The following is a 23,474-nucleotide window of genomic DNA, read 5'->3' as shown; positions in this document are numbered from 1 at the left end:
TGCAAGATGTTTTAGTTGTGGAACTCCAGTCAAGGGTGAAATCACTAAATTAAGTATGGTTCACAACACCAGTATTCTTCTTTTGGTTATTTTAAAGGTCTCACTTTTAGGCATGCTTTTACTGTGTTCTGCAATGTCCAGGTCACCATTATAATTCCAGAAATCCACTTTCTTCAATTATTTATTTTTGGGGCCATATATTACACTGGGAGTAGACACGGTAAAGGTATTGATTTAAACACTTGTTTTGATCAGTTACATCACACTTCGATTGCAAATGTGCTCTATAATCTGGACCACCTTCCTAACATGTTTGTTGTGAAGGACAGGGTGTTTCTAAAAGGCAATAGTTCAGTCATGAGCAAGGGATACACATGTCTTAAATTTACAGGGGGTTAATTATGTCCCCTTATAGGTTCTGGTGGGATAATCAATAGTGAGACCTACCATCCTGAGGTCCATCCAGTAGATCAGGCAACAAAAGAGATTGCCTGATTACCAGACTCCATAAACAGATTATGATTATGGTTGAGGTTGTGGTAAATGTGAAAACCAGTAGGAGGCAGTACATAACACTAGTTTTTGCTTTTGGAACAACTTGAAACCTGGGTTATATGCCTTACAAGTGCAGGTAAAAGGAGGCACAATGCTCCTGTGAGGTTGAAGTAGGAGTGCTTAAAGTGACAGGTTTAGTGGCATGTTCATATGGAGGAGAGTTTTGGTGCAAGCAGCTATATTTGGTTGAACTCATCAAAGTCTAAATAGCCCAAAACTGGTTCTCTGTCCAGTTTTGGTCACTGCCTTGTAATCACAGTTTTCAAGTTTGGCTTTGATCCCGATGACCCTGAACTATATAAAGCAGGTTTGTTGATGGATGGATCAGTGAACAATTGGCCCAAGCAGTTAAAAGGGGACATTCAGTATAGCTGGTTTTGTATCATTAAGTGGTCTTTAGGATGGGGAGGTTAATTCTTCTGCCAGGTTTCCACTCTGCAGATTAGTATATTTAAACAGAAATGTTTCACCCTTCTGTGGGAAACTGTCTTTACCCAAAAAAGGTATTAAAATGATAAGAAGGACAGCAAATCAATGGGGTAGATGTGATTGTTTAAACTCTAAAGGAAGTAACCTTTACAAATGATAAAATACCGATTTAATAGAGTAAATGGAAGTATAAAGTCATACACAAATTACCAATTGACTGACCAGCAACACTGAAATCCAAACTTGGGCAAGATAATGTATTTTTTTAACTTAATCTATGCATTTGCTGGGTTGATAATGTACTTAATACTTTCTGGGCGTTCATTGACCTAAACATACAGTAATTCACAAATGTAATTTTTATTGTTTGCTCTGCAACATTCTGTTGTCACCTTATATGATGACTAATATCACCAAAATAATGTTACAAGGCACATAAAAAAGCTGATATGGTAATTTAAGTGGTACATATTCAATTTTTAGTACAATATTTGGTGAACTGTGTATTGACACTTGTTCAAACAAGATGATTTTCATCCCACCTGCAAAAACTGTACAAATTAAAATGTGATTATTTAATAATGTGCATTTATAGAACATCAGTACCCAATACATTTCCTGGCAGGAGACACATTTTATGGATCACAGACAAACACTAACACCAACAATAAGAGCAGGGAACTTCTCTCAAAAATTAGTAGACACTAAAAATGGAGATTTGTCATACAGTAAGTTAATTATTCCTGCATTAAAATCCAACAGATGTATTCATTTTCACTACCCCATATTTGATGTGTACTGCATGAAAAAACTGAAGTGTTGGATTTGTGCCATTGAAGTTAAACTGCAAAACCAGCAGCCTCCTTCTCTCTTTCTCCTTTTCATTCTCTCCAAATATACTGCAGCTCCATGTCTATTCCCAGAAGGGCCTAGTTATTGTGTTAACACACAAACTGGAAAATAAAATGTTATGAACCATCCAAAAATGCCAATTACATAGTAATGTAGTCATAAGAATTGCTTCCTTCTGAACAGTTGCTTTTGTTTTGTTTCAAAAAAGCAAGCTTGGTCTGCACTTCTCTTCTTAAGCATGCAGCTGAGACTTCAAAGCAGTATTCCATTTTCTAATCCACTTCTTCAATTTGGAAACAAATCATACAAAGACTTTTTAAGATTTAACCCACCCATTCTTTTAATGCTAAAACTAATCTGGCAGGGGCCAGCTGTAGTAAAACTGGACCAAAATGGCAGAGCATACATGTCCACACACACACAGATAGTAAATTTAAGAATGCATGTTTATCTGAATTTCACATTCTTGAAAGAAATTAATTTATTTTTGAGAAAGCCATGTCATCTCCAGGAGAAAATCACTCAAATCACAGAGACCCATGAGGCAGAATACATGGTGGGGTGCACATTTAATCAATTAGGCTGTCCCTCACTCTTCATGCCTTCTGGGTTACATACTGTATATACTAGAAAGTATCTCAGAGACAACAGGTAGAAATGCTATGATAACTAAGGACCAAAAACTCAGGCAATCAGATCTAAGTCTAGAGCTAAGTAGTTAAAACTGTTGCACGTGTCTCCACTAAATACACAAAAACAAACATTGTGGAAGATGAGCCTCTCAACATTTAAGAGGTTAGAAGGACAAGTGAATTGTAGCAGGTTTTGAATGACTCTGATCTATGACTACAATATATATTAATGAATAATATGTAATGATAATAAATAATAATAATACATAATGACTACATTATGACTCTGGTCTGTCCTCAGAAGATCTTTCAACTGCCTTCTAGTATTCTTTCATATTACAGGTATTATATAACTCTGCCTACTGACAGCTCCACACTAATGCACTGGCCACATTTCAGAAGTGACCAGATGTGATGTTGCAGTCCTATTCTGGTTGATTACCAAATGTTTTTCTTTATCACTATATACAGAAAAAACAGCCTATTCTTTTCAAAGTCAAAACTCATCTTACATTATATGTATAACACTTCCAAAATCTATACAAGAAAGTGGAATGGGGAGTCATGTTTGCAACTGGTCAAAAACAACAACAACATTTATTCATATAGCACATTATCATACAAATAATGTAGCTCAAAGTGCTTTACATGATGAAGAAAGAGAAAAAAAGACAAAATAAGAATTAAAATAAGAGAACACTAATTAACATGGGATAAAAGGAAGGTCCGATGGCCAGGGAGGACAGAAAAAACAAAAAAGAAACTCCAGACGGCTGGAGAAAAAATAAAATCTGCAGGTGTTCCAGGCCATGAGACCACCCAGCCCCCTCTAGGCATTCTACCTAAAATAAATGATATCAATCAGTCCTCATTGTATTCTGGTTCTCATGGAAGGACTTGATGATGACGGTCACATGGACTTCTGGCCTTTAATCCATCAATGTAGTGTATTGATTGGCAGTATATTTTTGTAATCTGTGCACAGTCCCTTTATGTATAGTGTGTTTTCCTTGTGTTTAACCCTACAGTCTTTTTTCAAAAAATGTGTCATGATTTTGATTTTGTATTGCTTTATTATTTTATTATATTATATAATGTGGGCACAGACAGGCAGACACTGATGGTTCAAATCCACACACACGTTTATTGTACATTGTCCAACTATTTACAAAAAAACATATACAACCCGGTGCCCCTGCACCACACACCCTCAGTTCAGGCCTATTTCTATGCCTGTCTTCACCGCCTTCACTCCTCTCATCCGAGCTCTGTCCTCCTCCACTCAACTCCAGCTCACGAATGGAGGGAGGCGGTCCCTTTTAAGTCCACCCGGGCATGCTCCAGGTACCTCCTGATTTTTCTTCCGACAGCACCTCTGGGTGTGGCGGAAGTGCTAACGTCCAGGGCTTCTCAGGCTTTCGGGTGCCCCCTGGCGGTGACCACGGGCCCCTATAGGGTTGAGCTTCCATGCTCCGTTCCCGTGGCACCCAGACAAACCAGGGCAGCTGCCCTCTCATGGTCCGGAGGAGGCGTAGTCCCTCTTCCGGTCCTTCCAGGCGTCCCAGCTGGGTACCACCCCCAGCCCCCCGCCACAATAATAACTTTGCTATTTTGATGAAGCACCTTGGTGTGCTGTTTCTCCACAATAAAAACAGCACCAGATTCTTTTTTTAGAAAAAGTTTTTTTTTAAATAATTAAAAATGGAAATCCCATGAAAAAATTAGACACTTTTAAGTGCATAAAAAATAAAAGAAAAACAAGTGTAACACTTAAAATATTAATAAATGACAACTGTTATAAACTTCTCTGGAAAAGTCTGCATACATGCGCTCCATAATTGATGTCAAAGTGTTTACAAATGGTGAGGCAGTTACAAAACATAACAAATTAGTTGGCCATATTATTTTTTACTTATTCATTGTCAGTTGAATTTTAAAAGGTGTAGAGTTTTTAATGGATTTGGTATACTTAGCATGTATAACTGTACTGACAATACATAGGAAAAACTAAATCAGGAAAAAGGGCACCCAACACAGAGAAACAGTAAGCATCCTCTTATTAAAAAGAAGAAACACAAAGACCACTGATTTGGGGATTGTGGAATCAGCATGGGCAGTAGACCTTGTTATGCATGATGTCCCTGAAGAATCAGAGAATGATAGCCTGCATTGAACCACACACAGTGTTCCTTTAGGAGACAAGAAAGTGGCATCCCAGTGGACACCATCTGTCGCTGACCCTCTGTTAAGAGAGAGAGAGAATGAAAGCCAATAGAGAACTAGCAGGATGTGACATGTCCTCCTGTCTAAAAGGTGGTCCCAGCACATGAACTCTGACCAGGATGACTAAGACTGTGTGTCCCCATTTATACATGCAGCTGGATAGTTGCTTGAAGACTGTACTTTATAGCTACTAATGAATGCAAAGCCAACAGGGGCCACTGGATAAAACTGTCTAAAGCATAAATCTCACAGTGAATTTTGTAAAATCTTTCCTTCAGCTGTTGAGTCTGAAACAATAATTATGTTCCTTATTTTTATTTGGTGCTCAAGTGTTTGTTCTTCCTACCTCACACTCATGATATACTCCAACTCAGTCAGTCTGTGACGTTGTATTGGAAAACAGTAAGTTTCAAAAATGAAAGAGTGAATGAAAGAAGGACATAAATCAGTAGATATTAATTGTCACCACAGCAGGGCAAGGGTGTTTACTTTGTATAATTGTTTATTTTTGAACTTTGCGGATTACATATGTATGTTCAATTTCCCCTGTGATGGATTTTGATTGTGACATTGCTAATATGTTCCATTCTCTTGACTATTTTTTAAAAGTTCCAGTAGAGTTCTAGGTACACAGGTTGCTGTTGCATAAAAAGGAAGACTAAAGCGCTGCCTTTAAGACCTCATGTTGACTAATTTCAAGTATATTGATGTAATTACACAGTGTAGCCTCTTGGTGGCACTGTTAACTGATCGTTTGAGACCAATCTAACTAATAAATTTCCCACCCTGCTGTAATAAATGATTATGAAGGAAATATGTAGTGTATTTTGGTGTAAAGAGGAGGTTTGGAAATCCTGTTTGCCACCCCAATATGTTAAGTAGAGTAAACTACAACTGACAAAAAAGTAAGACTATTTTGGATATGTTCATATTTATATTATACTATATTATAAAATATACGAACAGCTTATGTTCAGAGCTTTTAGGCAAGTGTGGAAGGTTATAGTTGTAGTAAGTGTAGTTTAGAACCTAATTTCTTCATTCATTAGACACTATTTTAGTATCTAAACCATATCCATTACCACCAGCACTAATGTTACTTTTATTTGCATTAATAATATTTTTCCTTCTTCTAAGAAGGATGTCATTTTACCTTTCTCTAATGTATCTGAAAGTCTGGTAAAACACAGTACTTACTGCAGAAAGCTTTCTTTCTAAGTAATGTGTAGTTTTTTGAGGGAGGCAGGAGGATGTACAAACCTAGATGGAGGACTGGGGAGTGAAAACACACAGACAAAGCCGCCCATAAAGCCAGATGGCTCTAGTCACACAGACTAAAAGTTCCAGAAACAGAATGAACACCACCCCCTGGGACCCCACATCTGGGCCCCACCTGCTGGGCCTCTCCTCTCTTTCTGTCGCCCTGTCTTTTTATTTCTGCCGAGCCGGGCCAGTTTATGTTTGTCAAAGCAATTCATTTATTCCAACTTTCTTGTCCCCTAGGGAATGTGCATGGCTGCATTTTTATGGGATTGCCAGAAGCAGACAGCTTTTTTTTCTCATTCATGTGAACAACAGACCATCATGCTGTATTTATTTCATTCAGTTTCAGTTAGGCATCCAAGGATCTGTGTAATGCAAGCTCACTGTTTCTAAACTGCATCACTTGTATTTTCTATTTTTTTTCTAGTATAGTCAGTGTTCTTTGGCTTTCCTAACCACCATATTCATACTACACAAGCCATGTTTATTATTTTTTACAAATGGTAATGAAACTGCATTTCAGTATGGCAAGCATGGAAACAATGTTGACAGGCAGCACCAAATAGAAAAGGCAAAATGGAACCAACATCATTTTTTTTTCTTTGTCTCTTCTGAAAAAGTCTTCCTGAGAATTTAAAAGTAGAAAAAAGGAGAGACGGAAGACTGGAAGTGGATTTTGGCAGTTAGACGTAACTTTTGAAAGGAAGGAAAAACAGTAATTTGCCAAACTTTGTTTGCAGTAGGTTGAAGTCTCCCTCTAGAGACCTTTTTTCATTTTATTTTGTGATGCTAAATCAGATTTTTGAAGTATTTTATTTTAGGAGAAAAGATCTTTTCTGGATTCCCCATTTCCTGTTCCACTTTTCTGTTATTATTTAGTTTTGTGTGAACCTCGGACATTCTATGGTTGTTCATTTTCTTTTCTACCATACAGAAGATATCTTTTAAACAAATTTGTGACTATCCCTACAATAATTGTAGGTGTACACTTAAAGGATCGCTGGTTACAGCTTTAGTAGAGTAGCAGACTGAAAAGCCCCATCCTCCAGTGTCTATTTAGTAGTGTCTTGGATTTAAGTGCTCATGTTGTGACATTAATGTTATCATCGAGAAAGAAGCCTTCCCTGCGGTGTGAGCGCTCGTTGCTGTTGCAGGAGATAAATGACATTCACACTGACCAGTTAATGCAACCACAGTAGTGCATCTAATCCTGTTTCCTGACACTTCCATTCATCTATGAGGTTTTTTTTCTTCCTTTTGTGCTTTTTTTGCTACACATTCTAGTGTGTAGTCTCTTTGGTCAAGATCACAGCATTATGAATTTATATGCAGCAGTAATACATTTAATGCACAAAAAGAATGATGAACACCACTTGCATTCATTTAATCAAGTACTTGAGTAAGTCTTAAATTATTAAAAATGTGTTAGCAGCAAAGTAGTTCATCTAATCTTCCTTCATTAGAACCGGTTTAGTAGGATTTTTGTTAAAGAACTTTCAAATTAAGAATTGGATGTTTATCAAACCATTTTAAAGTTAACAGTATATTGAAATAATCCACTCATCCATTTCCCATATTCATTGTATCCATCTCAAGATCATCAGGGAGCTGAAACCTATTTCAGTAGAAAAAGAAGGCAGCACTAAACTTAAGCAAGTGCTTAATCTTGTACTGTTCAAATTACTGCATACTTTTTTCTTTTGCATGAACATTTCAACCATTTTTGCTTGTGACTATATGGACTTATTTGTGTCCAGTTTTTGTTAAACACCTAACCTAAATTCAAGTTAGCTGGTTTCAGTCAATCTGTCCTTTCTTTCTGCCTCACTTCCCTGGCCCTTTTGTATTTTGCACCCATATTCCAGGTAAGGTCTGACTTAAAATATAAGCATCCACACCAATTGGTAATTCCTTTTTAACCACATCTTCCTTTTGATGTCATTTGACCAACTCCATTCTTAAGTGAGTGATCCTTAATAATATATATAAATTCTACAATTTGTAAAAAGCATTCATTTAATTGTGTTCAAAGGGGATTGATATTTGATCATTTTTACTTCAGTAATTGAGAAAAAAAAATACTGAATTCCATTATAAAAAATACAGCAGTTGGTAAATGTGAAATTATGTGGCATCGTTGGACTGTGCATGTCATAAAAGCAGTGCCTTTGCTAGTGAATCTTTGCATGTTAAATGAGCCACATCTCCAGTTATTAGGGACAGCTCAGTGGCTGCAAACCGAGATGACTGCATTTACATTCACACTTAGAAAAATTCCACCACTACAGCGATCGATTCAAACTCTCCCGGTCACATCTTGACACAAAAATGACAGACTTATCAGAAAGACTGTATATTTCCAAGATGTTTGATCAGGAACCTTTCTTTTTTAAAATTAACTGGATTTCACACAATTATGTAAAACTGAAATTGTGGACTGCTCATCATTGGTATATGTCATATTTTTTATTATTATTATCCAGGACAATTGATTTATAACAAGTTACTTTTCATGACAATTCAACTAAAACACCTCGCTGTTACTACAGAGACTTCATTTGCTTGTGGCTGTAAAAGGAGGGGAAGCACAGGAAGTTACATAAACAAGACACCAAATATTTTTCACGCTGTATACAGTATAATAAAATACTCAACATACAGTATATATATGTGTATATGTATATATATACATACACACATTACATATACTGTATATATATATATATATATATATATATATATATATATATATATATATATATATATATATAGATACACACACATACTTCTTTCTGCAGGGAATTGTGATGATGATGATGGTAATGTTTTAAAGCAGCAAGATACTGGTTGTGAAAATACTCATGTTTGGAGAGTATTTGTGTGATTTGGAAATGTTCACAGGAACCAGCTGCGTCTTGTCTAATCATCAATACAGCACCCTGTGAAGTGCAATTGCCACTACTCAGATACCACAGCATCAACATTTCATTAAAAAAGCATAAATAGTGCCCCAATGTCCTACAGATGGCAACATAATATCATTAAAGAATATGTAGAAATAGTGTATTTAATCTAGAGATGGATACTGTATACAGACTGATAAGCAGATAATATATATATTTAAAATATAATTGATGAACAAAGAAATTTTTTAAATAATTTATAAACATATGGAATGAAAAAAGAAATATCACTGGGCCTATCAGTATTTTACAACTAAAATCTTCATTCAGCACCTGTTTATGTGTAAAGTGAATTCAAAGCTGTCATTTTTAAAGCATCTTTCTAGAGGGAGCAACATACCACAATGTGTAAAGCGAACAAAAAATATTACTTTTAATCTCAGTGGGGTCTTTAAAATTAATTTGCAACATATACAATTTACATCTAGGGTGACGGCCGATTTTTCGGTTGTAAGGTTTGTTACAGCTTTGATTAGGGTGTGAGGGTTTTTTATTTACCTCCCATCAGTTTCCATGAGTCGATGAAGTTGCAGAAGTAAAATACCTAAACCTGGGATAGGGGTTTGCGTCCCTTTCTAAATTCAACACACCAAACAAACCGAGTTTCTACAGCAACGCGTAGGTATTTTAGCCCACTATTACCATCGATGATTATGCTGTCATGCTTTCCAGGAGCTGATGAAATGTGTTCATCAAACATTTTGCAAAGGAAGCAGTTGCATTTAGCCTGGACATTGGTGTATTCATTCAGGTTTGGGAGGAACGGTAAAAAAAAATTAAGGAGTTTGTCTACAGTTCGCGCTGTAGAGATTGTACGGCGTATACATGACAAGCCCCGAACACGATTTTATACAAAATGGTTAGGAAAAAGGCTGTGATTACTTAAGAGAAACAGAACGATGGGGGTGGGGTGAGAAAGCTGCAGCCAAGTCGGAAGGGAGTGTTTAAAGAGTTTTGAGATCGCGCTAGATGAAGGGGACTCGGGAGCGGTCGCAGCTGCACGGCAGTTCTTCAGTATCGGAAAAAAGAGGACAAAAGTGCCCGACGTCCCACGCTGCTGATTATTCTTTTTTTTTTTTTTTTACATCCCCTCGTTTTCGGCCCCCACCAGTTTTTCAAGACTGAACATCCCCGGACTATAGAGACTCTTGTGGAGTCATTTCTAAGCATTAGGCGAATATGAGGGATTAACGTGTGCTGGTTTGAAAGGTGGGCGGGGGGCACTCTCACCTTTGCACACACATTTCCCCTTCGTCTGTTTTTTTGGCTGACATGTGCGGGTCATAATCCGAAGACATGTGGAGACAACATTTTCCAGGCAAGGCGCACGCATTTTTCTTTTTCTGTTAAATAAAGTGTGTGTCTGGGTTATAGATTTTCCTGTTATGCCTTTAACACTCTCTCTCTTTTCTCTTTCTCTCTCGCCTTTTGCTTATGCCTCAGTCTTTTAGTTGCCAATGGCGGGAGCAAGCCGGGTACGTGTGCTGGTATATAGAGGGAGGTATATTGTGTTACATTCATGTTTACGGTCATGATTAAGCACTTGCATTTCCTCGTAAGCAGTTGCACAAATTATTTTAAATGGGTCGATGCGAAAAAAATGGTGCCGTGGCGAAGAAGTCTCTGCGGGAGGCACGGACGTTGACGTTTTAATCCGGAGAGCTCTTGGTGCTGGCTGAAGTGTCGCCGCAGTAGACGGGCACGTGTGGGCGGGGCAAAAAGAAGGCGGACTGCAAGTCTTTGTCATTTGTGGTGGGGCTCTTTTGGGCGGCGGACTTCTGTGTGGTAACTTCTGAGCGACGCCCTCCCGTGACTTCACATGCGTCTATTAGCGGTGGCCTCGGTTTGCAGTTCTCCTTGTGGACAAGACTTCAAGAACGCAATGCAGTTACCTGTTTTCTTGGTGTGTGGCACGGACAGTCGCGTAAATGACGGGTACAGACTTTTACAGTAACACCACCCCATAATTAAGTTTAGAATAATAATGCTGTTTAACAGGTACGTTAAGTTTCGCGATATACATATAACTAAATATTCGGAATGTTGCACCGGTTTTGTGCAGCATTCCGGAGAGCTTTGTTTTAACATGTTCGTAATTTTAATCCTAGTATATATTGGTGAAAAGGACGTCTGCTAGTGTTCTCCATAAAACAGTTTTGCTGAACGAATGATTAACAGAATTAAATTTTTAGCTTCTTTAGCGTATGGTCATAAGACAAATCAGTTTTGAAAATGAATTGTCGCCTAAATGATATGGCTGTACAGTTGAGGGTCTGTGCGGCAGGTTTGGAGGTTGTACAGCTATCAGTGGAGTATCGGTCCGCCTTAGATAAATGTTACCTTGTACTGATAAAAAAATATCTGTGTTCCGCTTTGCATACCCTAAATCGCATAATATTCCCTACGTGAAAATGCTACAATTATGTATTTAGTATTGCGTATTCAGCATAAAAAAATAACCATAATTACATTTTTGTTGGGAAAGTGAATGAAAATGACACTGGTGTGCTATCCTGATAGCAAACAAACTGCAAACATCCAGCTCGAAATAGCGTCGTATCTGAGGGTGTACAGGATATAACATAATGAATATTAATTGAAAACATCACTCAGCTTGTCTTTTTATTGTGCTAATATTCCAATGGACAGAATTAAAAGTAACTAATAAAGTGACAGTGGTACATAAGGCAACTATTTAGTTAATATCACCACCTTTTTAAAAGTGACAGAACATGTAGATTGTAAGCTCAAGGAAGCTCCCTGAGTCTGTCTGTAGTAGTGTGTTCTCCTAGCCAGACCAGTGTTTTTATGGAGTTTAAATGTTCTGTCCTTATTCATGTGGGTTTACTTCCATGTCACTCAATTGGCCATTCAAAACTGATGTGATTGTGAATGCTATTCAGTGGGCCAGTACCCCATCCATGGCTGACTTTATAGCTGATGTTGCTGAGATATGGCCCAGCTTTCTAATCAAGAAAGGGGGAAGTTAAGGTTATATAACAAGGCCATGTGTGATATTAATAACTGTAATTATCTTTAAAATAATTATTTCATCAGTTGCATTTTCCATGCCCAACGGTGGACTGGCACCCAGGCTAGGGTTGGTTCCTGTCTTGTGCCCAGTGCTAACTGGGATAAGTTCCAGCCCCAGACTCATCCCATGACCCCGATCTGGATTAAATGAGTTAGAAAATGAAATAACATGATGTTTTCCATCCCTCTCAATTAAACAGGTTACTTCACAAAATCAGATAATGCAGGTTTATTTTTTTTTTAACTTATGTTTTGTTTAACTTCACCATGCTGCTTGAATATAGACTTGTGTGATATAATTTTTTTATCTGTTGACAGTATTCCATCCATCCATCCATTTTCCAACCCGCTGAATCCGAACACAGGGTCACGGGGGTCTGCTGGAGCCAATCCCAGCCAACAAAGGGCACAAGGCAGGAACCAATCCCGTGCAGGGTGCCAACATTGACAGTATTCCATTTAGAAATCTCTGTTTTAAGTACTGTTGCTTATTCTTAGTCTAGAAAGTGGTGGCATGCAACAATGACTAAAACACTAGCAGTATAGACAAAGTTAATTATATTAGCCTGCAGACATAATGTACTAGCTGTTACAAGGAAAAAAACAAGCTATTTCTTCAACTGTTACAATAAATCTTCTCAATAGAGGCATGATTTTTATTGAGAATAAAATAAAAAAGAATAATGCAGTTGAATGAAATAAATAACATATTACTTTATATGAAAGTTTGTTAAAACTCAAATACCACTGCCTATATTAGGCTATAATAATGTAAATACTTAACATTAACTTAAATAAAATTATTCTGGACCAGTTATCAAGTAAGTGAAAAAAACTGTCATTTTATAAGCTTACTCCCAGCTGCATTTAATATATTTAGCCTCCTGAAACTTTCAGTAAATATGCTTCTGGTAAGTAAAACTAGCAGTCTAACTTTCATCTGCTTCTTAAGGGACTGTGAAGAAATTATTTCTCACCAAATGAGATTCCAAATCTGACAGCATCCTTATGTCTGATATACACAAGTATTTAATGTAAGTCTTGTTAGTAAAGTTCTTATAATTGTTTCTATACCAGAAATGATTGCTCTGTTTTCATCTACTTTAAGAAGTTCTTTCTCACTCAGCTGTCATTTCTAGACTGAAGACAAGACGGCTGTGCAGATGCTTCCCTGCATCTAAATTGACATAACATTCATAATGTTCATTGGCAACTTTTATGTAAATATAAGACTCATCAACATCCCAGCCAGGTGTACCCTGTAAAGGGGAAGCATCTGCACAGCCATCTTGTCTAGAACTGACATTTGAGTGAGCAAGTACTCCTTATCATAGCTCATCATAAAGTCAATCATGAAAAGGATCTTAAATCCTGAGGAGTCACATGCGCTGGCACCACCTTTCACTAAATTAATATTTTTACTTCTTTACTCTCAGAGGGTCTGTGGACTCGTGCACTGGTGAGTGAATACTGCAGCCATCAAACAAAGGGATGCTTGAAAATACAGCCCTTCACAAAAACATGATTCCCTGTGCATACAAAGCGATGTGATCTTACAAACAAAACAGAGCCAGACACATTCATTATCATAAAGAAAATAGAGCCAGAAACACTTAACACTGCCTGTAATGTACATATGAAGTACAGACAAAATTGCTTATGATTACTTATACACACTCAGTGCAGTCATTATTTTATTGTTCCCCACCTAAGCAGCTTCTTGGTCCTTAAGGCCAGAAGATGTAAGGTCACCCTCCATCTCTCTTTTACATAAGCTGAGGCAATGTGAGTCTATTTGTGTCTCACTCATGCACCAAATGAATATACTCAATGTTACATTGCCATGATGTTAAGGTACTGTACTTCCTTCTTATTATAGCTGATTATTTAGTGACACTTTTATTCTCGGCAGTTTAAAAATTCTGTAAAATTAGTGTGACTGTTTAATTGGGAAACTATTAAGTTAACAAAGAATGCGGTGCAAAATTTTAGAACAAATCACATTTAAACACAGCATAAGCTATAGTTAATTTTAAAAAATACAGCTGGTGGAAGATAGATTGAGAGCGCATATATGGTTTGATAAATTTGTAGCACTGGACGCAAATTGAGTGCTGCAAGAATAACAGGATTAAACTAAATTATGTCTTTTTTTCTCTTTTACAGATGCATCAAAAAGTAATAAAAGTGCCATGAATATTTTTAAATATTCTTAAATATTTTTAACTTATTGATCAAACCAGTAGTTACATAAGGAAACATTGTGAGTTGGCTGATGTTGGCTAAATGTTCATTGCTGACACTGAAAAGTCTTTCTAAAATGGGAGTTTAATATGCTATAATTAATAAAAAAGAAAATGATTTTTTTTCAGTTATTTTCCATTTGCATGTATGAGAACTTCTTAGCATGAAACAACATTTAAGAATCTTAGGTTTATGACTGAATCAGAACAGGATCAGATGCACAGTGATACTTTTAGTGTACTGGAGTACTGTTTAAAAATTTGTTTAGAGTACATCCATAGATCAAAAAACATAGCAGCAGGGTGAAAAAAAATTGTGCATACACGTTTTACTAAATAAGATAAAAAGCTAACAATTCAGAATTACGAAAAGGCTGATTGTAGAAATGATGTGCAAAAACATCTGTAAAATACAGCACCACTGCATAACATGTCAGCAGTAATTTGCTGGCAAGATTTACATGAAGTAAAACAAAGAATCATTTAATATCCGCTTTTGCCTTTGAATGAGATATTTTTGAAAATAAATATTTTTGAATGTAACATTCAGTCCGACAGTCCTATAACTTAGTAAGTTTACTGTTTTTTATCCAGTTAATATTCTTTGTGAATTTTTTTAAGATTCTGTTTTAAGGTTAAAGTAAGCCTCTCTGTATGTCTCAAAGGGCAAGTGCTGTTTTTTGAATACATTTAATGGTACGGTAGCGGGAGTTAGAGTGTGACCCCACCATTCACCAATAATGAATCGATTAGAGCTGTGGTAAAAATTTAATCATTCCCCCACCACACCCCTAGCATTGGGTAATTTCTAAGGTAGTTTAATTACTTTTTTTGGAGAAGTTTATGTTTAAGCAGTCTTTTTTGTTCTATTTCAGATTTTAATATGTACTGTAGTATGGTACTGCCTATAGTACCTACTCAAGGCATGGATGAGGGTATGGCAGGGAGACAAGTCTGCTGAGATGTCTTTACTTGTTGCTTTGTTTAGATTTTTGGGGTTACCTTCTGCATGCACAGGGGGAGGTTGGCAGAAAATACCTAAATTGTTGCTTGGTGTTCAGTGGATGTTCTTGGTACTGCCTGTTCTTTATTTGGCCTGTTTTCTTTCAAAATGTTGGATTGCAGAGAAGGGTGGGAGGGGGATTCCATCAGTTTGTTAAATTTGTATTAGGCAAGTACATGTTTCATTGGAATTTATGTATGCTGGCAAGGCAGGGTGGAGAGGGGACTTGGGGTTTGGGTGTCTTTTTTCTAGAGAGGAAGGGGTGATGGAGGGATTTAGTGAGGTATGGGGTGGGTATGGGATTTAAGTCCCGTTTTAATATTCTTTGGGTGAGATGTCTGGAAGGTGAAGTTCACAGCATGCGCTCCTGCTCTGCAATTTCTGTCTGAAAACACTTTCCTATTTCTTTGTCATTACATCTTTTGTTGTTTACATAATGACCAATCAATCAATTTCTTAATGGAATGTTCAAGGCCAGAGAATAAATGCTAAAATAATAAGTGTACTGTGTTATTTAAGGTACAGTATAAAAAAAACAGATATTACACTACTATGAGAGACCAAGCTGTTAGTCAAAGACATCCTTAGACTATGTAATAAGTACTTATACATTGGTGGCTTTAGTGTCTGCTACCTTAAAGAAACACTGAGTAGCTGTCTTGCTTTCTTACAGTCTACAAATTATTGAGCATAAATTCTAACAAATTGGGACACAACTGTTGTACTTTAATAGAATTAGAGGGGAGGAAATTGCCTTTGTTCTGCATACTATCCAACTCCTAGATATCACCCGACCTTCTTACTTTACATAACTAACCAAATTTTATCTTTCAGAGTTTAAAATTGTAATGGGTATGGATGCATACATGGACTCCTTGTTTGACAAAAATGTTATTCATTCCTACAGCCAAAACTTTCTAATTTTCTTCCCCTAAAGATACCACTAACACTCCAGTGTGGACTACATTTTAACATCAGTCCTTGACTCGGTTTCCTCACAATTCTAGTCTAGAGATAGCAGCCCTGTTACACCATAATTGCATGTTGACCCAGTTCTCTCTATTCACAACTCATGCAGCACAATGGCATTTGAATACTTCCTTGTTACGTAACACAGACTTTTGCATTAAACAATTTCTGTTCAGTGGATGACCTGAACTTTGTATATAAAAGTCAGATCACAGATGTTATTTACCTATTTACCTTGATTTATTTACTTGTCTTCCTACAGTGTAAAGTCACAAGTAGACCGCAGTGCTTCCTGTGTTTGATCGACAAGGGCATGCTCACAAATTACATGTGTAATGCCACGAAAAGCCACAACAAAAGTGTGACGGCATCTTCAACCTGCAGCTATAGACTCTTCAGTATGCGAGCGACTCTCCACGCTAGTGCTTAGATCTGGACGGTGTATGTGCCCAAAAAAGAAGTCTCATTACATTCTCGTATCACTGCTCGCATACTAAAGTGTCAGCAGGCACTTTTCGTGGCATTACACATGTAATTACACATGCAAAAATTGCTATAGCCTTTTTACTAATCCCTTCATTTACTCATAAGAAATAATTTACAACCTATTGTTCTTGGAGGGGTATTGGAGTTTAATACTGATAAGTTGAAACAAAGTGATCAGCCTGGTTAGAACCTGGTTGTCTGGTGTTTTTTAAAGTAACTGTGCTTTTTAATAGGAATGGTAGACCTTTACTTTTTTGATGATCCCCTTCCAGAACTGTTTGTTTGCTTTCTTTTTCATCTTTTATTCTCACTTTCTCCCTTTTGTTTGTCTTTTTTCTTTCCTTGATTTCGCAGCTGGTATAGGTGGTGACATCTGCCTTTTTACCTTCAGTGCAGTCAGGCAACTAGTACCTTGTTGATGTTTCTGTGGACCCCTCCTGCATAGAGCTTTTATCATTATGGATGCCTTCAAAATTTCATATTTATTTCAGCTTTGTATCATTTGTATTCTTCATAAACCAGAGCTAGACAGACGTATCAGTCTGGTTGATCTAAGGGATCATTTCAGATCTTCTACCTGTACAGCTGATAAAACTGGTAGCAGACACAGTCAGTTCTTCAGTGACAGGATAGTGAAGGATTTAGGCTATATGTTGCCAGCCTTAGAGCAAGGCGACCTATCAGAAGGCATTTCTTCACACTTTCCACATGCCCTGCCCTGTAACAGAACAAAGCCACATAAAACTCCAGTGAACACATCTGTCACGAGTCAATATTGATGTCTAGGTGTTGTCTTTACCTGACTTATGTAATGACTTTAATCCCATACAGTAGAGCACATTTCAAATGCCCTGTTATCACAACATCTGGAGATCTGACCTGTTGCATGCCATTGGTCAGCAACTTCACTAGCCCCTTCTGCAAGAATGGTGTTGACATGCCACAAGTGCTGATTCACATGCATTCTGTTATTTTAAAGACAGCTGAGAGATTAAAAAAAATACTGAATGATGAAAACCCATGTTTGGTCTGATTTCCTTTAATGCTTACTTTGGCAAAGCAGGTCAAAGAAATTAATGGAGTTGTCAGGGACATAATATCTGGGAGTGCAGCTGGATGATAAATTAGACTGGACTGCCAATACTGATGTGCTGTGCAAGAAAGGACAGAGCTGGTTATACTACCTTAGAAGGCTGGCGTCCTTCAACATCTGCAATAAGATGCTGCAGATGTTCTATCAAACAGTTGTGACGAGCGCCCTCTTCTACGCAGTGGTGTGCTGGGGAGGCAGCATTAAGAGGAAAGACGCCTCACGTCTGGACAAACTGGTGAGGAAGGCAAGCTCTATTGTTGGCATGGAGCTGGACAGTTTAACATCTGTGGCAGAGCGAAGGGCGCTCAGCAGGCTCCTATCAATTATGGAGAATCCACTGCATCCACTTAATAGTATCATCTCCAGACAGAAGAGCAGCTTCAGCGACAGACTGCTGTCACTGTCCTGCTCCACTGACAGATTGAGGAGATCGTTCCTCCCCCAAACTATGCGACTGTTTAATTCCATCCGGGGGGTAAACGTTAACATTTAACATTATACATAGTTATTGTCTGTTTTTCACCTGCATTATTATCATTCTTTAATATTATTTATTGTATCAGTATGCTGCTGCTGAAGAATGTGAATTTCCCATTGGGATTAATAAAGTATCTATCTATCTATCTATCTATCTATCTATCTATCTATCTATCTATCTATCTATCTATCTATCTAATGATACAGTTTCCTGATGGTTCTCTTTTTATTTTTTACAGTATATTAAGTACTGCAAACCAATTCTGCAATAGTTTAAAATTTGCTGTCTCCTAAAAATTAGAGTACATTTGAGTTAAGGGTGGCACGGTGGTGCAGCGGTAGCGCTGCTGCCTTGCAGTTAGGAGACCTGGGTTCGCTTCTTGGGTCCTCCCTGCATGGAGTTTGCATGTTCTCCCCGTGTCTGCGTGGGTTTCCTCCAGGTGTTCCGGTTTCCTCCCACAGTCCAAAGACATGCAGGTTAGGTGCATTGGCGATCCTAAATTGTCCCTAGTGTGTGCTTGTGTGTGTGTGTGCGTCCTGCGGTGGGCTGGCATCCTGCCCAGGGTTTGTTTCCTGCCTTGCGCCCTGTGTTGGCTGGGATTGGCTCCAGTGAACATGTGTTAGGATATAGCAGGTTGGCTAATGGATGGATGGACATTTGAGTTAAGTTAATGTTGAAATCATAACCCTATAGGCACAAATGTTTCACTTACACCAAATAAGAAAAAACATTTGACTCAGTCCATCCCACTTGAATATTTTCGTAATTGCAGTATCTCAGCTGCCTCAACAGTAAGACTTGATGTACTTGGTTATAGTATGCAACATAAAAATATATGTACTACACTTTAGCTTTGTGTAAATCCTTAGGATATTAACCTTTATGTCTATAGTAGGACCATTAAAGTAATAATTAAGAGTAGAGTATCTCATTACTTAAAATACTGTACATTATTTGAAAGGGCTCATTTAAATTTCATTATGTTGGTAATATGCTGTTTTCACAACAAATGATTTATTAACTTTTCAACTTCCATATTCAAGCAAAATGTATTGTACATAGTGCGTTCTCAATTTAGCTTAGAAAAACTTGCATTGATGTAATTTCTTCTTTTTTGTTTATGACACATTATTTCATCTTAGGTCAGATATTCACATCTTGAAGATTCAGAAAAGAACAAGTCTTGACACCTAATGTCAGTGTTTCAATAATAAATCTCAATAACAAAAATTTGTAATAATTGCAACAATTTCCTCATTACTTTTAATATTTGCCAACATTTTAAAAACTTGTACTACTAAACATTTCTAATATAGTTATAAAGGCCATTTTAAAGTCATGGTAGCTGTAGTGTTTTATTTTTTTTATTGTATCCAATCCATATATTACCATTCCCAGATTATTTGTTTAAGTAGGTAAACATTTACAAAGAATATGTTAAATGAAGGGCCAGATTAAGAGCAACTGATGCCCTAAACTCAGTCCAACAATGGTGCCCCCACAGATCTGCCATTGTATACTGACAAGACAGTACGACACAATAGTGCTGAAGGTGAAAAAGAGAGATTTAAACTTAGCTTGTTTATGGGAAAAATCAGTAAATAAATAATAAAATAAAATTACACAAATCAGGTGATGACCTAAATGCTAGCCAGACTCAGCCACATGTGTTTACATTTACAGAAAAAATACAAATAAAATCCAGTGTGGCACTGAATAAGTTAATGGCAAGATAGCTAAGGCAAAAACTCTCTTGTGCCTGACTTCTCTTGGTGGCCTAAGTATGTGGTTATTTTACTTAATCAGCTTAGTGTTAGATTTAACCCTGGAAAAATTACCCAAAATAGTTGAAATTTTTTTTCGACAAGAAAAAATAACGTTTAAAAAAAAACAAATAACCAAAATGTCAACATGAATACAGTAGGTATGGTTTATCCAGTATCCACTGCTGTACTGATGCAGATTTAGAACATGTCTGTCATGTGATATGTTTTGTCATAAATACAGTCTAATGTTGCAACTAATTAATATGAAATGCAGTTTTATGATATGATTGATTCTTTTCATTATATTTTCTAATTGAAAGCTCTTTCCGAATTTAACAGAATATACGATTTCCTTATTCTGTATAATTATAGTCTAGAGATTTTTCAGTTTGTTCTCAACTGAAGCTGAGAAATGAATTTGCTTTCAAAACGTTCTACCTAGGAGTATTTGGGAATGGGGATAGAAGATAAAATGGAAAAAGCTATTTTTTGTTGTTGCTTTTATTTTGTCTTTTTTAACTGAAAGTATTTAATAATTCATAATGTTAGATACAATCATTTATTTCTTATTCCATTTGATGGTAGAATTTTGTCATCCAACAAAGCCTTTGATTTCCCTTAGTGAAAGACAGGTTAAACTCTGACTTTTTTAAAAGATTTTTATAGAAAGCATCTCACTGTCATTTTTTGTAAATTCTGTCAGTATACACAGTTTTATCACCAGAGATGGATAAAACAAAGTTTATTCATTTTTCTGTCTGAGTTGTCAGATTATTAGAACTCGGCTTCCAGAGCTTCTACCTGTACTGAACACACAAGACACAAAAGTGATACTGCTAGAAGGTATCATTAAACTGACAATTGCCTAAAGAGCATGCAGAATAACACAGAGTAAATTTAAAAATTAAACAACAGTTTCAAGAACCTCCGTATTGTTTTAATTGTCATTTAATTGTTTGCTGTTTAACTGCTTCATTATACAAATGTTAGACAATCATGCCATGCAATTATAGTAAAATTATATTTAAAAATATGAAGGGGTTTATACACATACAGTACCATGAGGAGTGGGTGTCACTTTGCTTTTTAACTTTAGTGTGTTGTCACTATGGAGAATGTCAATATGAAAAAATTGAGAAGATCCAAGAAATACTCAAAAAAAAATTCAGTTAATGTTAACATGTAAAATGTGGAATTTTTTGATCTTTAAAAATCTTTTGCTGTATTGCCAAGAACAAGCTAAGAAACCATTGTTGGCTGTTTAATAAACATATAATTAAAGGAAAGATACGGAATCTGCTTTCTTTGATTCTAGATTATAAAATACCGTGTTTGTTTCAGAAATGACTTTGGGCACTTACTATATATTGCATTCACAGTATGAAAATTGCAGCAATTAAAATGGTAAGATGTGACTGATATTTAGTGGGAATTGCAAAGAGTCCAGTTTGCCCTTACATAATTGTGGCAAATACTGAATAAGATTTCAATAAAGTTAACTGTTGAGTGGCATTGTATTCACTCACAACCGAAGCAATTTGATCATTGTAATTTGGCTTATTTCCATTAATTGTGACAGATTTAATCAAGTTAGCATTTTTTGTACCAGCGCATGTTGCTGTGAAGGCTTACTGCAAATTTGTTACATGATATAAATGGGATGCTGTGTGTGAGATTATAATATACTGCATGAGGCTACTGCCTCATAGCTTCAGGGAGGCAGATGTGACTCCTTATTTGCTTATAGGTGATGTTCATTTATTATGTCTTTGTCCATATGGGCTTCTTTCAACTGTACATTTCAAAGGCCGGCTTGTGACTCTGAATTGTATTAGTTCACAATAGGAAAGCTTAAAAAAAAAGAAGATGCCACAGGAGTGTGTATTTCACTTAATCAGTGGAACACAGACACTAAAGAACTAAATTTAGACAAAATTGGGTGCATGCTTAGTGTACTTTACTACCAACATTCTTATCATACGCCTCCACAATTTTCAAACTGCTGAAGTAGATTGGAAAGGTCTATATCGACATACTAAAGGTGTGCTACTGCTGCTCATTTTGCGTGCATTTCCACTGGGATATCTGCTTTTTAATGTCATGTAATTCAACTACCCATCCATGTAGTATGTCCCTATTAGATTGACCAGATTTCTGGAAACTGTTTATATAGTAAAAAGTTAAGAATAACATCCATTCCTGCTGACGTTCATAACCTGATTTTGTGTGATAAGTTAGAGTGATACCTAAAATGCCCGTTAATGGAAATTAGCAAAAATGCCTGATTCTTTATTGCTTATTTTATGGAAAAAACAGTTCAAACATTACAAAATTACAGTGAAGCAATGTTGCTGTATCTTATACAAAACACATAATTGAATCATGGGAATGTACAGTATTGTGACCTTATTCTTAACCTAGAGCTTCTATAATACCATGGTAGAGTTGGGAAAAGCATAATGATGGCACAAAAAGCCACCACTAACTGATGACTGAATCCTTAGTAGGGATATGCTGTCTCCACTTAGGGAATCTCTTAAGAGTGTTACCTCCGACTAACAGCAGCTGCATTCCTTGAGGCAGATCACCTGCAAAGTATACTTAGTATGCTAGGGATTATAAGGAGCAGGTTCTACCTCTCCTCAGCTAAGTGGACAGCTGCCTATTTAGTTTCTTACTTGCGACAGAGCTTATTGTGCTGCCAGGTACGTTCAGTAACATTTGCTGTCTTGGCTGAGAGATCAGTAAGAGTGTCACCTCCCCCTCCTAGCATCTTTACAATCTGACACTGCACAGCTGGAACACATACTTAGGGTGCTGGGAATTATAGACAGTAGCCAATTGAGCTGTTTACCTGTGACTGAGCTTCCTGCATGGATGCACTGTTGGCAGTTGTTTGGCAACAAGTGTACACGAAAGCATAATGTGGTTGAAAACTGTGACAAAAGTCATAGTGTGTAGAAGCATTCCACACTGTTAGTGATGGCTGCTACTTATTCATCAATGTCAAAACTACCTTTCTTCATTCATAAGTAAAAAATAATTGAAGTACATTTGAAAACAATAATTTTCTTTATTGCACTCGTTCACAGTTATCTGCAGAATTAGTATAACCTGAGAATGCATTAACCAAAGACCTAACAGAACTAATACTTTAACGACTCAAGCTCTAGAATGTCAACAAGAGTTTGAATTTATAGTTTTTAAACTATCTGTATTTTTTGTGTTGGGCACAATAGATGCTCATTTGTTTAATGTCATTTTTAGAAGAATCAGTATTAATGCATATTTGACAAATGTAAATAATAAATATTCACTTTTTTCACATTTTGTTATATTGCAACCTTCAATTCATTTTTCAATTCATTTTTCTTCACATCAAGAAACAAACTCTGTATACAATGACAAAGCAAAAACAGGATTGTTGAATTTTTTTTCAATTTATTAAAAATTAAAAATAGAAATATCACATTGATGCAAGTTTTT

At 36.7% G+C, this 23,474-nt stretch overlaps 1 protein-coding gene across 10 annotated transcripts in view; it reads left to right on the top strand.

Annotated features, from left to right (window-relative positions):
• Window positions 1-23,474, top strand: part of ctbp2a (C-terminal binding protein 2a) — a 416,986-nt gene that overhangs the window by 321,504 nt on the left and 72,008 nt on the right. Inside the window, exon 1 of one of the 10 annotated variants that reach the window (XM_028795278.2) lies at window positions 9,868-10,235. The exons of 7 other annotated variants lie outside the window; for them this stretch is intronic. In XM_028795278.2, the coding sequence (XP_028651111.1) occupies window positions 10,214-10,235 (22 nt within the window). In that variant the 5' untranslated portion in view covers window positions 9,868-10,213. Of the gene's footprint in view, window positions 1-9,867; window positions 10,236-10,664; window positions 10,853-23,474 lie in introns of those variants that run through there. 2 more of the 10 variants (XM_051922847.1, XM_028795279.2) reach the window with 2 other exon arrangements.

The sequence above is a fragment of the Erpetoichthys calabaricus genome, chromosome 2 (genome assembly GCF_900747795.2).
Source record: "Erpetoichthys calabaricus chromosome 2, fErpCal1.3, whole genome shotgun sequence".
Taxonomy (NCBI): Eukaryota; Metazoa; Chordata; class Cladistia; order Polypteriformes; family Polypteridae; genus Erpetoichthys; species Erpetoichthys calabaricus.
This window is presented reverse-complemented; position numbering and strand designations above follow the sequence as displayed.